We start from the raw sequence: 17,069 nt of genomic DNA, 5'->3' as shown, positions 1-17,069 counted from the left end.
ACCCCGCCTGTCGCCCCAAGTCAGCTGGGATAGGCTCCAGCATACCCCCACGACCCTAATGAGGAGAAGCGGTATAGAAAATGGATGGATGGATATATATTTTTAAAAACAAAATACTCTTTCATTATAATTTAAAAAATTATACAAATTATAATTTGAAAAAATTTAAAACAAATTACTGCATTATAATTACTATTCAAATTATAACGCAAAATATAAAAAATCAAAAAACAAATACTCATTTCACTGTAATTACTAAAAATCATACAAATTATACTGAAAAAACTTTTAAAAAGTACTCTCATTATAATTATTATTAAAATTACAAGAAAACCCCAAATGGTCTTTCATTATAATTACTATAATTTATTATTAATTTTGTTAAGAAATATTTCAATGAAATGACATGTCAATCAAAAACACACGGTGGACCACAAATGGCAGCCAAGCCGCACTTTGGACCCCCCCTAAAAACTAACTGCAAGTGTTGTTTTTATTCACGCAAAGTCAAAGACAGCAAATCCCAACACTTGTGTCATCATCTTTCAGCAAATACACTGAGCACTGAAATGTAATGTTGTGTTGCTAGGCTAGGTTAGAGCAGGCTAGATTGTATTGTATTGTATTGTATGTACTTTATTTATCCCACAGCGGGGAAATTTACTTGTTACAGCAGCAAGACAAGTAAAGAGAACAGTGTAAAGAAAGCATAGATAACACAAATGTAGAATTAGAAAAGTCATATATCAATTGGGCATTGACATCCTTGCTGATTTCTGCTTTTTGGGTGAGAACTGTTGCGGGGGTTGTCTTTTTGGAAGGCAGATTTACAGCACTCCTTGCCTTGAGAGGCCCGTTTGACTTTGTGTCCGGGATATCTCCTGATTCCCCGTGACAGCTGAAGCGTCAAGCGCCCCCAGCCCCGCTGCCGCTAATGGTGGATTTACGGCCCCCGGTGCAGGATGCATGGTAGCACGCTGGCGAGAATACGCAATTGGGCCACAGCGGGGGAGCACGGAACACCACTAAACGGACTTCATTGCTTTACTCATTCAACTCAGCAGGCACTCATTCAGCAGGCACTAATTGCACACATTAGCGGCTAACCGCTTAGCACGCGCATGTAAGAGAGCCTGGCTCATGGTACTTCCAAAATGGTTGACACACTACACCGTGGACTGGGTGCCCACCTTTCACGTCGCACAAAAAACGATTAACATCTGGCTTTTAAGCATCTACGTTTACTCCCTCCTGACATGCTCACCACTAACCTCATCTTAGCTTATCTTGTCTTACCGTACCTTAGCTTTACAAACAGCACGGCATTGCTAACTAGCATGCTACAAGCTAGATAGTAGTTTCAGCTAAGACAGGGGTGTCTTCGTTGTGCGGCCCACGGCGCATTCTAAGAATATCATTTAACAAGAAAGTTCAAACAAACAGGAATCTGATCAAATCAGCAGTCCTTTCACAAGAATAAAGTCAAAATATTAAGAGAAACAACTCTGAATCTCATGAAAAAAAGTTGGATTTGAATTTATAATATTAACTCATTCAATAACAAGGATGTTTTTTTAAACGCTCGCTCCCAAAGACGTATTTAAATGCCTTTTGCACAAGAGGCAAAAAGAGGTGATGACGCACGTGCACAATAAAAGATAACATTTCATGCAGTTTTAAGCCATAAAAACATCCACAAGGTGGCAGAGGTGCATTTGATCAGGGCTCGGCATGGATCTTTTCCATGTATTAATTCACTCCACAGCAAGGAGGATGTGACAGAGCGTGGAGGAATGTAGCAGAAGAGATTAATACAAATAAATAATACAAATAAATAAATAATTAAATAAAGTGCTATGAGTGTGTGCGTGTGTTGCGTGCGGCGTGTGTGAGTGCTTCGTTGAGAAGCCTGATGGCCTGTGGGTAAAAGCTGTTTGCCAGCCTTGTGGTCCTGGACTTCAAACTCCTGTAGCGTCTGCCTGACGGTAGGAGTGTGAATAATGAGTGTTGTGGATGTGTGCTGTCCTTGATGAGGTTGTGTGTTCTGCGTAGGACTCTAGTTTTATAAATGTCTTGCAGTGAGGGGAGGGCTGCCCCAACAATGTTCTGTGAGGTCTTGATCACCCGCTGGAGTGCCTTCCTATCAGGTGTTGTACAGTTACCGTACCAAACAGTGATGGAGGCGGTAAGGACACTTTCCATAGTGCATCTGTAGAAGCAACTCAGGATTGTGGTGGACATGCCAAATTTCCTCAGTCTTCTCAGGAAGTACAGTCTCCTTTGGGACTTCTTCAGAATTTGTTGGGTGTTGTGAGACCAGGTGAGGTCCTCGCTGATGTGTGTGCCAAGGAACTTGAAGGTTTTCACCCTCTCCACCTCAGTCTCATCAATAAACAGGGGTCTATGCGGCTCCTTTTCCCTTGTTCTTGGGTCGATGATCATCTCTTTAGTCTTATCTGTATTGAGAAGGAGATTGTTATCACGACACCAAGCTATGAGGTCCGCCACCTCTCTTCTGTATGATGTTTCAACACCACCAGTGATCAGTCCGATGACTGTAGTGTCATCCGCAAATTTAATGATGCTGGTGTTGTTCTGGGAGGCCACGCAATCGTAGGTGAAGAGCGTGTAGAGGAGCGGACTCAGCACACACCCCTGTGGGGTCCCAGTGCTCACAATTCTTGAGCTGGATGTGCGATTGTGGACTCTGACTGACTGGGGCCTGCCTGTTAGAAAGTTAAACACCCAGTTACAGAGGGAGGGTGACAGGCCAAGTGTGAGGAGCTTATTTGTGAGTTTGTGGGGGCTGACTGTATTAAAAGCAGAGCTATAGTCTGTAAATAGCATTCTGACATATGTGTCCTGGCCCTGTAGGTGAGAAAGGGCTGTGTGGATGGCAGTGTTGACTGCATCATCCGTGGTCAGTTGCCGGGATGCTCTTTTTGATGTGGGTCATGACTATTCTTTCAAAGCACTTCATTACAATAGGAGTGAGTGCTATAGGGCGATAGTCATTCAAGCAGGTCACGTTGCTCTTCTTGGGTACGGGCACTATGGTGGTGGACTTAAAGCAGGTCGGTACAGATGCTTGTGCGAGCGACAGGTTAAATATGTCAGCAAGCACATCAGCTAGCTCTGATGAGCAAACCCGAAGTGCACGTCCTGAGATGTTGTCTGGGCCTGCTGCTTTTCGTGGGTTTGTTTTGTTCAGAACCCTGCGCACATCAGCTGATGTCACCATGAGAGGTGAGTCCTGTGTGCTCCCCAGGTTCAGCCACCCTCTCTGCTCATCAGGAGCTTGGGTGTCAAAGCGGGCATAGAACTCGTTCAGCTCATCTGGAAGTGTGGTTTGGCTGGACGTGGCTACGCTACTCCGCTGGCGATAGTTTGTGATGTGCTGGAGCCCCGCCCACATGCGCCGAGGGTCTGAGGTGGAATAGTAGCCCTCCAGCTTCTGTCTGTACTGTCTTTTGGCCTCTCGTATGGACCTCCTCAGGTCATATCTGGCCTTTTTGGAGTCCTCAGCGGTGCCCATGACAAATGCAGACGAACGAGCACGTAGCTTAGCCCTTACATCACAGTTCATCCACTGTTTTTGGTTAGGGTATTTTCTGTAATACTTGGTGGTGGTAACAGTCTCTATGCATGTGCTAATGTAGCCAGTAACAGCAGAAGCATATTCATCCAAATCAACAGTACAATCTTCCCTCCCCGCTGCAGTTTTTTTTTTTTTTCTTTTTTTTTTTTTCACCCCTGTCCTGTCCAGCCTTTAAAGCAGATAGAATTGTATACCTAAATGCCGTCAAGTGCTCAACAGATTTACTCTGCCAGAGAGAAGTGTGATATACACTTCCCCTGTCATACAAAATTTATTCGACCTTGATGCTTGTTATAAAGCAAATTTGGAGCGACCGGACCGGAGCAGGAGGGGACAGAGAAGAAGAGAAAAGGAAACGGGGGGGGGGACAAAAACAAAAAAAAGAGAGACAAGAGACAAGGACAACAGCAGCAACAACAACAATAGTGACAGAACAACAGAAACATACAGAACGACATCAGCAAATAAATGTCCGTGACAACTATAAAGACGAACAAGGATAAAGGACAAATCAATATCAACAACCACAATGACAAAGCTGTCAATGACAATCAGACATAATAGCAGTCATGAAATGATGAACTATGACAGTGATCACAATGACAATACTGCATTGAAACAGTCGCACACAATAGCAGTCATGAAATGATGAATTATGATAGTGATCACCATGATAATACCGCATTGAAACAGTCACACATAACTGTAGTAATGAAATGATTATCCATGATAGTGAATAGAATCAAAGTTACTGTAATGCACATCATTGTAAAAAAAAAAATATATACATATACACACATATATATACATACACATACATACATATATATATATATATATATATATATATATATATATATATATATATATATATATATACATATATACACCGTACATACACACATATATATATATAGTCATACTGCTGAAATCACCGTCGCTGTAATAAAACCAACAACATAATAACACCCTGGTTAACTCAGTGAGTAATGTGGGGAAGTACGTATGTACTGTGAGTGTGCATATGTACAGGTATCTCTGTATGTGAGGAAGACTTCATATATATATGAAGGTGCAGGAATGTGTGGGCGTGTGATTGTCACTGAGAATGCATGAAACTCCCCGCTGCAGTTTTAAACACATCCCAGTTTGTGCAGCCAAAGCAGTCCTGAAGTACTTGATCAGTTTCTTCATTCCACACTTTAACTGCTGTACTTACAGGGGGAGCTTGTTTAAGAAGTTGTCTGTATGTTGGATAAAGGAATATAGAGATGTGGTCGGCCTTTCCAAAGTGGGGTCTTGGAACAGCCTTCAAAGCACCTTTCATGTTGCTGTAGACTTGGTCCAGGATGTTATTTTCCCTTGTGGGAAAGCTCACATGCTGGTAATATTTGGGGAGGACAGTCCTGAGGTTACAGTGGTTGAAATCGCCAGATATAATGAATACAGCGTCTGGGTGTTTGGTCTCGTGTTTATCAATGATGTCATGCACGAGGCCTAGTGCGTTAGCGGTGTTAGCTCGTGGTGGGGTGTAAACAGCAGTTAAATACACAGCGCTAAACTCACGAGGTAAATAAAAAGGTCTGCATTTCACCATCAGCAGCTCAATGTCCTGCGAGCAGTGCTTTTCCATCGTCTGTACGTCTGTGCACCACCGTTTGTTTACGTAAACACAGACGCTGCCACCTCTGTGTTTACCAGACGCTAAAGTCCGATCTCCCCGGTAAGCAGCATACTTCATACTCTACTAACTATAATACTTCATACTCTACTGACTACAATTCTTCATACTCTAACTACAATACTTCATACTTACTTCATACACTAACTATAATACTACTATCTACAATAGTTATTACTCTAACTATATTGTTTCATACTCTACTGACTACAATACTTTATACTCTACCAATTACAATACTTCATACTCTACTGACTACAATACTTCATACTCTAACTACAATACTTCATACTCTAGCTACAATACTTCATACTCTACTGACTACAATACTTCATACTCTAACTACAATACTACTGACTACAATACTTCATACTCTACTGACTACAATACTTCATCCTCTCCTAACTACAATACTTCATACTCTAGCTACAATACTTCATACTCTACTGACGACAATACTTCATACTCTAACTACAATACTAATGACTACAATAGTTCATACTCTAACTGCAATACTTCATACTCTACTAACTACAATACTTCATACTCTACTGACTACAATACTTCATCCTCTCCTAACTACAATACTTCATACTCTACTGACTACAATACTTCATCCTCTAGCTACAATACTTCATACTCTACTGACTACAATACTTCATCCTCTCCTAACTACAATACTTCATACTCTAGCTACAATACTTCATACTCTACTGACTACAATACTTCATACTCTAACTACAATACTAATGACTACAATAGTTCATACTCTAAGTGCAATACTTCATACTCTACTAACTACAATACTTCATACTCTACTGACTAAAATACTTCATACTCTACTAACTACAATACTTCATACTCTACAATACTACTGACTACAATACTTCATACTCTACTGACTACAATACTTCATCCTCTCCTAACTACAATACTTCATACTCTAGCTACAATACTTCATACTCTACTGACTACAATACTTCATACTCTAACTACAATACTACTGACTACAATACTTCATACTCTGACTACAATACTTCATCCTCTCCTAACTACAATACTTCATACTCTAGCTACAATACTTCATACTCTACTGACTACAATACTTCATACTCTAACTACAATACTACTGACTACAATACGTCATACTCTACTGACTACAATACTTCATCCTCTCCTAACTACAATACTTCATACTCTAGCTACAATACTTCATACTCTACTGACTACAATACTTCATACTCTAACTATAATCCTTCATAGTCTACTGCAGGGGTCACCAACGTGGTGCCCGTGGGCACCAGGTAGCCCCCACGACCACATGAGGTGCCCGCAAGCCTGCTTTTCATTCAGCTTTTCAGTTAATAATGTGAGAACACTAGAAAGAAAAGTATTGTGAAACATAAAATGTGGGTTGTGGATACCAGCATTTTGTGAATGTTTTGGTAAAACGAGCATATTTGTTCTGTTTGGGTTGAAATAAGCTATGAAAATCATTTCTACAAAAATGAGTAGCTCGTGGCCATTTTCATTTTCTAAAAGTAGCTTTCGCAAGAAAAAACGTTGGTGACCCCTGGTCTACTGACTACCATACTCCATATTCTTACTACTTATCTAACACAACTACACCCATCCATCCATAAGGACATTTTGCCTAAATGAAGCATTTCCAAGCATAATAATGGCTAAATGAAGTCAAATACAAATATACAGTAAGTCATGCTGTGATGACATGCAGTATTGTACACTGGTCACCGGGTGTCAGTAATGTTACTGTAATGTTGCCTGAGACACACGAGCACCAGACTTGATGGGTGGAAAAACAGGCTTTTCTTGCAACTTTAAATGATCCCACAACAGACAATAATCAGTAACACAGCCTACCAACACCACCCACCCTCCCACTCAGCTCCCCTAGCACCAGAACACATTTATACCAACACACACAAGCTTATTTATCTAATATTTCTTACTTTCTCCTATGATGTCTACTATGTTGGGTAATAGGAGTGTAAAGGTGACAATAGGGGTGTTATTTTATGTCTAGAGGGCTCTAATCATGTTTAAAAAACACTTTTAGAAGGTCATAAGCAGGTTTTCTGTGCTTAATATTTCTTATTTTATCTTATTATGTCAACTATATTGGGTAATAGGAGAGTAAAGGTGACTTAAAGGGATGTTACTTCATGTAAAGACGGCTCTAATAATGTTAAAAAATATATTTAGAAGGTCATAAGCAGGTTTTCTATGCCTAAAATTTCTTATTTTCTCTTATTATGTCTACTATATTGGGTAATAAGAGTGTAAAGGTGACTACAGGGGTGTTATTTCATGTCTAGAGGGCTCTAATAATGTTAAAAACATGTATTGAGAAGGTCATGAGCAGGTTTTCTATACTGTAACTATGAAAATATTCCATTTAAATAAGACTTCATGTAAAATTCACTTATGACGGTGGGGGCCGCCATAAAGGATGGATGACTGCACATTGACTAATAGCCAACGTTAGTAGCTAAACTTTGCCAAATAGCAATCATTAGCCAGCAACAAACATAAAAAGTAGTGTGGTTATGTTGTTATGTTATGTGGAGTTGCGTTTATGTACTGAGAGCGGGTAGAGGACGGCTATAACGCTTATAGTATGTTTGAATGTAGAATGAAGAACAGCAGTCCCCTTCATTTGTATTTTTAGAATGTTCCACAAGCTGCGGGCCATAAATGGACCCGGGGCCGCTCTTTGGGCAGCCCGTGGTGTAGCGTACAGTATGTGCAGGCGTAGAATGCGCTGTAAAAGTGAAGGTGCCTTTCTTTGCGCTGGTCCCACAAGGTCAGACGAGGGGTACAGAAATAAAGCTTCCAATGGTGGAAGAGGTTACATATCTGCACCATGAACCATTTTCTCATCTATTATTTCAAGCCAGAGTGAAATAAAGAGAAAATATTGTACTGATATCCTCTCATGTTTTCAGGAAACACTGACTGGGCGGCCATTTTTCCCACCTGTTGCGAAACCCGAGGTGACATTTGTATAAGGTGTCTTTATTTCCCCAGCAAGTCGGTGTGGTTGGTGTAAAAGCGTGTTAGGAAACAGCGATGCTTGATGGCGTGAGGCGGCCACAGAGCGGGATAGAGTTTCACATTCTATATATAAGCCCGCTTGGTGCCGAGTGTCCCGGCTGGGCTATTTAAATGCCACAAGAGTCCCAGTCCAGCAAACACAGGCCACGTTGCCACAATATGATGGACCTTTTCGAGACCAACGCTTATCTTTTCAACGACCTGCGCTACCTGGAGGACGCCGACAATGGAGCGCTGCACCACTTGGACATGTCGGGGGTGTCCCCGCTCTACAACACCGACGACAGCCCGATGTCTCCGGGCCGGGATCGCATGGCGTCCGAGACGGGCGAGGACAGCAGCGGCGAGGAGCACGTCCTGGCACCGCCGGGCCTGCGTTCCCACTGCGAGGGCCAGTGCCTTGTCTGGGCCTGCAAGGTGTGCAAGAGGAAGTCGGCGCCGACCGACCGCCGCAAGGCCGCCACACTGCGCGAGCGGCGGCGGCTGAAGAAGATCAACGAGGCCTTCGACGCGCTCAAGAGGAAGACGGTGGCCAACCCCAACCAGAGGCTGCCCAAGGTGGAGATCCTACGCAGCGCCATCAGCTACATCGAGAGGCTGCAGGAGCTGCTGCACAGTCTGGACGAGCAGGACGAGGCCCACAAGGCCAAAGAACTCAGTGTAAGCGCTTGCTGGACCTGGCAGGTCCACATGCAAGTCCTACACGGGGTTACTTTAATCATGGGCATGCATTCATCTAGACCATAGGCGTCAAATTCAAGGCCCGGGGGCCAGATGTGGGCCGCCATATCATTTTATGTGGCCCACAAAAGCATTGAAATAATGCATGACAAAAAGACACTGTTATTTATTATTATTATTTTATTGAGTATTAAATATATTTATATCTACAGTTTTTTAACTGTATTATTATTATTATTATTTATTTTTAGGTTATTTATTATTAGTCATAAACTATGCATAGTTGAACAAATTTGACGTATGTTTTGCTTAAATGAAGCATTTTCAAACATAAAAATGGCTAAATGAAGTATAAGTCATGCCGTGATGATATGTAGTATTGTACACTGGTCACTAGGTGTCAGTAATGTTACTGTAATGTTGCCTGAGACACACAAGCACCAGACTTGATGGGCGGATTTTATTGCAGCTTTGGAATGATCTCGCAACAGACACAATAATCCCTAAAACGGGCTACTGATGGGGCCGTAACCCGCACTTTAAAACATCCTAGATCAGGGCCGTCAAACTCCTTTTCAGCATGGGCCGCATTGCAGTTATGGTTACCCTCAGAGAGCCGCCTGTAACTGTGACGCCATGTCAATGTATCATCACCTCACGCTGTTATTACACATCAGGTTGGACACAAGAAATGATTAAACGACTCACGCGTATTTCACTCATCTGACCGTGCCTCTTCGTCCTGCCACCGTTCTGCTGTACTGTAGCGTTTTTGTATCTTTGTTAAAACATATTTCTACTGTGGTCCTATTTTCCTCCTCTTCGTCCTCCTCCATGAACCAAAGATTCTTTTATTCCGTAACGGTGCTCTACAGCCACAACTTCTACCTTCCTTCAGCATGTCCAAGTCCAACTTTTTGTGCGATGGTTAGAATCTTCCTCTGCCTTTTGGGTGCAGAACGTTTCGTCGACACTGTGAGTTTTGTCGGGGAGAAAACATGCAAACATTCAATGTTCTGAGTTTGCACAGTTAGCGTGTTCTTCTATTGTTTATTAGTGGTTAGCAAGCAGCTCACACAGTCAGCTAGTTTGCTAGCAGTGGACACAACAGGAAACAGGCATGAAGGAGATTGATTGACAATGGTCTACAGCCAATCAGGACGCAGAAGACAATGGGCGGTGCACACAGAAGAGAGAGAAGCTAAAGCACAGAACTACAACACTCAACTTCCCACAGTGCAATTCCTCTTAAAGGGCCAGGCTCGGCCTGTAACAGCGTTTATACGCTGTAAAAAACAACCCTAAAATTGCACACAAAAAAATCTGCCAAACAGCGAGTCCACCAGAGGTGACTCTGTTAATTTTTATTTTTTATGTTTTTGAACTTAATATATTATAAATATACGTAAAAAGTAACAATAAAATATGTATCAAAGTATTTAATACTGAAATAAAACAATAAGTGTCTTTTTGCGTGCATTATTTCAAGGCTTCCAGTTTGCCACTTGTGTTGTAGAATGATGAACGTTGCAGACTAGTAATAATTCATCAGCGATATGTCCTTGGCGTTTGTGTCTCCAGGTGGTTGGTTCCGGAAACCAGTGGAAAAAGTCCACAGAGGCATGGGCCGCTGAGCATTCCAGCACCGCACTGTTCAACCAAATTGAAGGTAAAGGCAACAAATATGTCAATAGACATTCTTTAGCTATTGCTTTTTTGCGTTCAGGGACCAGCGAGTCGTCAGCGTCCTGCAGCCTCCTGCGTCTGTCCTCCATCGTGGACAGCATCAGCGGCGAGACGGGCGGCACCGGTGAGGACGCCTCAGAAAAGTGACGCAAGATTTGACCTTTTCGTTTTAAATTTGTACATATTTTTTAACAATAGATGTATTTATTTTATATTCTGGTGAAGACGCCAGTTATTCGCCTATTTAATCATTTGTACATAACGCTGGCCAAATAAATTAGTCATTTTGCAATCATCTCCATTCATTTTGTGCTTGCTTCATTACTACTGGCCACTTTATTATGTACACACCATGCCATGCTATCCCATGCAAGACTTGTTTTTCATGTGCAGGAACCAGACAGAAACCTGATAGCACCAACAAGTGATGGGATTTTATGGAAGGGGGTGTTGGGGGGCAGCACCTCCCCCCCTACACTCAGCCTCTTCACTCTCACAGGTCGCCATTCAAATCTCTATACATAGAAACGATGCTTATGTTTGCGTTTGCATAACAAGTGAAGAACGGTGGGTTCAAAGAAATAAATGTGCAACGTGCAGCACCAGTGTCAGCTCTCAGCGTGACGCCATTGAGAAGAAATAAGGTTTTCAGCACATAAAAGCTCACCTCCTGCCCCTCACTTAACTCTGCCTCTGACCCCTGACAACAACACCATGCGGACGCCGCCTCCCAAGCACCGTGCATGCGGAGCGCCGCAGTTTTTGCGGCGTTTTTAGCTTTGCCCCGCTGTTGTTCCAGGCGGTGACGCGCACTTCATTCCCGCCCGCTGCCGATGTCTTCTTCAGCTGTGCGTGTGCAATTCGGGGGGATCGTGGTGTTGTTTTAGGTGCGCGCTGTTCCCAGAGAGAGAGGAGCAAACGTTTTGACACATTGTGAGAAATACCAGCATTGTTTCCTTGAAACTGTCAACAGCACAATCACTGCCTAACGCTGGCCCTCTGCTCTCGTCTTTGTATATTAACACGAAAAACACACATTAAATGAAGCAAACCGGGACATTTCATTGATGTAGCAATCATTGAAACACTTGACTGCAGCAAAAGAACACCTTGTTCAAGTACGTTTATTTGTGAAAGTAACGTGTTTATTGTGACAGAATGCTATGTACTGTAGATTTTTCTTAGGTTCTATTCAAACACCTTTGCATTTTATTGGCACAATCAAGTCAACTATTTATGCTTGATGTGATTTTTATTTTTAAACAAAATTCAAGCACTTTTTCAAACTAAAAAAATTGAGGAGTAACATTCAGCCTTTATTCATGCAGTAAAATGCATGCATGAAATAATAATAATAATAATGATAACAATAATGACACTTTGCTAGAGCAACCACTATAGTACAAACTTTAATAAAATAACAAATAACACTACATGTGAATAAATAAAATACAAAAATACATAATAATAAAACATTATGTATTATCAATACTAACCAAAAGGTTTTCTGTCAGTGCGAAGTTGTGTTCTGATGGTTCTGATGTTGATGATGAATTAGCGTGGCTATATTGTCAACCCCCCCCACTTCAATTCAGGGTTGAGCATAAATAAAACAATAAATGACTGAAATGAATGATTACATTATTCATTTATTTCAGTGAATAACTTGTAGAATGAATACGTGAATTAGATGTATTGTATTATTTATGCTGGGATATGACACTACTACTACTACTACTACTACTACTACAACTACTACTACTACTACAACTACTACTGTTTAAAATTTACCAGACACATTAGGTGCACAAATATTTGCACAAAGTATCTGTATCGGATCGGTATTGGATGGGAAAGAAAATCATTGGTATCGCCAATGACCAATAGAAATGCTGCATGGCAGTGTAAGGTACTTTTCAATGGAATGACTTTAGTCATTTATTTTGTGCAAGGTGGGTGCTATGTGGGAAATAATCCATCCTTTTGCTGCAGGAAGTTGAGCGTGTAAAAGAATGAAGTAGCAAATAAGTGCATGTTTTGTTTGTGCACGTGCGTGGTGTGAGGAGGGTGCTAAACACCTCCCCTGATGAGCTCTGAGGTGTTCGCCGCTGTGATGCAACCTGGCCGGGCTTGAAAAGTTACACCTCCTTCCCGCTGCAGCTGGGCCGCATCTGCAACGCCGCGGCCCCCCACGCCGTGCTCTCCCGCCATGTTTGAGCGGTGAAGAGTCACACGAATGTCTTCATAACGTTCACCTTTTAAAAGTATGAGGGAGTCCGGTACAGGAGCGAGACACATGTGGACCCTGAGACCACGCAGAGAGACCAGTGAGAGCAGATGTGGGAATCTCTGCAGGGTATTGGGGGGGTGAGAGGCGGTGGTGTTGGGATGGGTCTTGTGGCTGGGCCAGTGGGCCATGGTAATTAGATCTGGCCAATGTGGGCCCTGGGCTCAGGCCCCGGGGGCATAAAAGGGGGGCTCGGGGCAGCAGACCCCTCACATCACTCAGAGGTTGCTTCTCTGCCCCCCACTACTCACGCATCTCCTCTTGCAAGCTCCCACGCCATGGACATCTTCTCGCCATCACAGCTCTACTACGACAGCGCCTGTGCCTCCTCCCCGGACCCCCTGGACTTCAACGCTGAGATGGCCGGCTCGGAGGAGGACGAGCACATCCGCGTCCCCGGCGGCCCCCACCAGCCGGGCCACTGCCTCCAGTGGGCCTGCAAGGCCTGCAAGCGCAAGTCCAGCTTCGTGGACCGCCGGCGGGCCGCCACCATGCGGGAGCGGCGGCGCCTGAAGAAGGTCAACCACGCCTTTGAGGCCCTGCGCCGCTGCACCTCGGCCAACCCCAGCCAGCGCCTGCCCAAGGTGGAGATCCTGCGCAACGCCATCCAGTACATCGAGAGCCTGCAGGAGCTGCTGCACGAGCAGGTGGAGAACTACTACAGCCTGCCTGGGGAGAGCGGCTCGGAACCGGGGAGCCCGCTGTCCAGCTGCTCTGATGGCACGGTAAGACCACCAACTCCTTCACATCCAGTGCAGCCTCAAAGGGATTGGGCTTTACACGTACCACTGTAAGTGTGTTTAAGCTGCTTCCACTTTACAACCCGGCTGACCCTCAGACCTCAATCTCTGTATCCTGTCTCCCACGCTGCCAAAAAGCCAGCATCAGTGATGACTTTCCCACCCGTCGACACTTTGTAGCCCCAATAAAGCCGCCTTAAATCCGCCATCCCGGGAGAAAAAAAAAGTGCATTCCGCAGCGTTCTGCGTGCTCGGCGCGTCTCTGCCAGGATTTGGTGCAGATTTACAAGGAGAAAGTGTCGTCTTGCACGAGGCAGTGTGGCTTGCACTGACACAATCGATTGGCCACGCTGGGAGAGGAAGGAGCCCTCGCCGCCCGCTGGGGCCTTCAAGGTGCACCCCCCTCTCTGGCCATTCCACAGAACTCCAGAAAGCAAGAAGGATTTATGAGCGCCAGGAAGCCTCTGGCGGTCATACTGATGTCACGTGTGTCTTACGGAAGCTTCAATTCTGCTCTTTCTTCCAGGCCGACAGCAACAGTCCAGTGTGGCAGCAGATCAGCTACAGCGGCAGCTTCCCCTACGCAAACAACGGTAAGACCTCCAAACATCTTCCGTGCACTCTTCCCGACTCATCCTGACTCTTCCCTCCTTTTCAGAGAGTGTGTTGGACAAGGCGGCGGCGGCCGGCGCGTCCAGCTTGCAGTGTCTCTCCAGCATCGTGGACCGTCTGTCCACGCCCGAGCTCGTCCCTCGGGCTGTGTCGTCGCCCGCTGGCTCCGACTCACAGCCCTGCACGCCAGGCAGCCCCGGCGTTGGGCCTGTGTATCACGTCCTGTGAGCTGGCGAGGGATGGGTGGGGGGCACTTGTACCGGACATGAGGGTGTAAATATCCAATGTAAAAATGCTCATTTATTCACTGTCTGCTTATTCACGCATATTTAATGTCATGTTTTCATTAAAATATTTCACTGTTTTCTAGCAAAGTGCGTGTCGTCGTCTACTTCAGCACAACTCTACTCTCAATCTAGCCGGAAAACGACCATCTTTTCTCGCTCTTATAGTGAAAAGTCAAGGGAATTCCATGTCAAACATCACTTTTCAGCAGCAAAATGAGACACACAGGCTAGCAGGGAGTGTAGAAATGATGTCACTGTAGCACTGTGGGGGTGTTAAGAACAAGTAGGGGTGGGGGGGCACTGGTGCTGCTGGGAGAGTACCTGTTTGTTCCTTCCAACCAAATGTGAGTCATCAGCAACACCCTTGATTATTCCATCAACACTCCCAGCCCACAGCAAATGGCCTTTAATAGCACGTATTGTTTGATTTGGATGGGTTGGGAAGGAAGGGGGGGTGGGCGTGGGTCAGGGTGCCGTGTGTTTGTGTGAAAGTCATCACGAGTCACGACTGCAAGGGTTTGTTTCATCCTACGTGGAGCAAATCGACTAAATAAAACAGCAAATGAGTTACTTTTGGTTCTAACCTTGCTTCACTGTGTGTGTGTCACTTGAAAAAAGATTGACATTGTTCTTTTTACAAGCTGTAGCGGACCAAAGATGACATTAGACAGAACTTGCTGGATCCCTCGGGCTCGTGCCCTCAGGGAAATGAAGAGCAGCAGCGGCGTACGCATGACACAAGACACTGGTGGCAAGAGTCAAACAGCTAGAAATAAAATACAATCATAAAGCCAAAATACAAAAATACAATTTCAAATAATATAATAGTCTGCAACAAAACCCTAATTATTGCAGACTGTCCAGTTTACAAATGTACACCCAGTATATACAGTATGTATTTCCATATACACGAGTCATTTAAAGTGACTGGATGAAGTTATTTGATTGTTAAATTGATTTTCATTTGAATTATTTAGCTCTATTCTATTTTTTAGGCTATTATACAATCTACATTGTTACCGCAGCCAGGGAGGTTATGTTTTTGCCGCCATTTATCTGTTTGTTTACGTTCAAAATAACTTGAAAGATTCTAAATGGATTTGGATGAAATGTTTAGGAATTGTTAGAAATGGGATATGGAAGAACTGATTACACTTTAGGGGCGATCCGGATCACCATCTGAATCCAGAATTTTTTTAAAAGGATTCTCTAACATTGCAAGATAGGACCATTTTCGGCATTTGTGCACAGAAGTCCACAAAAAGTGGTCAGAGCACTTGGAAAAAAATGCAGCACAAATTTCAACAGGTTGTACAAAATGTCAAAGACTGACCCAGATAATGGACTCATTCCGGATACTATGATCCAAATGATCCAAATACAAATGAAGCTGTAAACATGCAACAAACAGCATTATAAACTGTATAGCCAAGACACTGTGGAAGCTGTTTTTGTTGGATCTTCAAAAGCTGCTAATCTACATCCAGAGAAAAACTCCATTACAACTGAAGTAACTACTGAACTAATATATATAATATCATTATGAATCCAATTGCTAATGTTATGTTTTCATGGTCAAGGAATCTAAATATGGAGATCAAATAAATGTAGAACTAATATTTATGCTGTAAATGACAATATGGCGCTTGTCAGAAGTCTGCGCTCTCAGAGTGCTTTTCTATTTATATTTGTTACAACAAATATCTACCCCACCTCTCACCCGAAGGCAGCTGGAATAGGCTCCACATACCCCCGCAACCATAATGAGGATAAGCAGCATAGAAAATGGATGTACAGATAACAAATATCTTTTTTTTTTTACCTTTAAAACCACAAGGATTGACCATTTTTTTGCTTGAATGCACTATATGTTTGTTTTTTTGGCATTTGATCGTTTCATAGATCGTTTTATCGTTTCGTAGTGAAAAATAAACAGCTTTGTATTTGATGTGATATTATATATATATATATATATATATATATATATATATATATATATATATATATATATATATATATATATAGTATGTACACTCTTGGTCAAAATCTTAAGACCAGTTGAAAACTTGCTAGAATGATCATTTTGCACATTTGGATCTTAATGAGGTTTTAAGTAGAGCTACAATATGCAAAAACAAGAAGGGGGGGTGACACAAAAAACATTTGGAACTTGTAATTTAAACCAGTGGTCCCCAACCCCCGGGCTGCGGCCCGGTACCAGGCCGTGGGTCATTTGGTACCGGGCCGCACAGAAAGAAAAAATAACTTCCATTATTCCTTTTTTAATGTTTTATTTTGAAAAGTGGCCGGATTCTCTGTTACATCCGTCTCACTTGACGCATGTCAATTGTGGGTGTGCTAACTTTATCTCATGCCGCACAGATAGACTACTACTGTATTTTTAGCATTTTTCTTTCAC

General features: G+C 43.2%; 2 protein-coding genes across 2 annotated transcripts; both read left to right on the top strand.

The window, feature by feature from the left end:
* The first annotated feature begins 8,490 nt into the window (after window positions 1-8,490).
* On the top strand, window positions 8,491-10,871 carry myf6 (myogenic factor 6). Its single transcript, XM_054800794.1, has 3 exons — window positions 8,491-9,017; window positions 10,620-10,707; window positions 10,765-10,871. The coding sequence occupies exons 1-3, from the start codon at window positions 8,517-8,519 to the stop codon at window positions 10,869-10,871; spliced, it is 696 nt and encodes a 231-aa protein (XP_054656769.1). The 5' UTR covers window positions 8,491-8,516.
* Window positions 10,872-13,289: 2,418 nt separating this feature from the next.
* Window positions 13,290-14,649, top strand: myf5 (myogenic factor 5). Its single transcript, XM_054800836.1, has 3 exons — window positions 13,290-13,736; window positions 14,278-14,344; window positions 14,410-14,649. Exons 1-3 carry the CDS (start codon window positions 13,290-13,292, stop codon window positions 14,589-14,591), a joined length of 696 nt encoding a protein of 231 aa, XP_054656811.1. The 3' UTR covers window positions 14,592-14,649.
* The last annotated feature ends 2,420 nt before the right edge of the window (window positions 14,650-17,069 follow it).

The sequence above is a fragment of the Dunckerocampus dactyliophorus genome, chromosome 15 (genome assembly GCF_027744805.1).
Source record: "Dunckerocampus dactyliophorus isolate RoL2022-P2 chromosome 15, RoL_Ddac_1.1, whole genome shotgun sequence".
Lineage (NCBI taxonomy): Eukaryota > Metazoa > Chordata > Actinopteri > Syngnathiformes > Syngnathidae > Dunckerocampus > Dunckerocampus dactyliophorus.
This window is presented reverse-complemented; position numbering and strand designations above follow the sequence as displayed.

Coding starts and splice junctions, on each gene's coding strand:
- myf6 (XM_054800794.1), top strand. CDS start 8,517: ATGATGGACCTTTTCGAGACCAACGCTTATCTTTTCAACGACCTGCGC. Junction 9,018..10,619: donor ACAAGGCCAAAGAACTCAGT/GTAAGCGCTTGC, acceptor TTGTGTCTCCAG/GTGGTTGGTTCCGGAAACCA. Junction 10,708..10,764: donor ACTGTTCAACCAAATTGAAG/GTAAAGGCAACA, acceptor TTTTGCGTTCAG/GGACCAGCGAGTCGTCAGCG.
- myf5 (XM_054800836.1), top strand. CDS start 13,290: ATGGACATCTTCTCGCCATCACAGCTCTACTACGACAGCGCCTGTGCC. Junction 13,737..14,277: donor CCAGCTGCTCTGATGGCACG/GTAAGACCACCA, acceptor TCTTTCTTCCAG/GCCGACAGCAACAGTCCAGT. Junction 14,345..14,409: donor CTTCCCCTACGCAAACAACG/GTAAGACCTCCA, acceptor CCTCCTTTTCAG/AGAGTGTGTTGGACAAGGCG.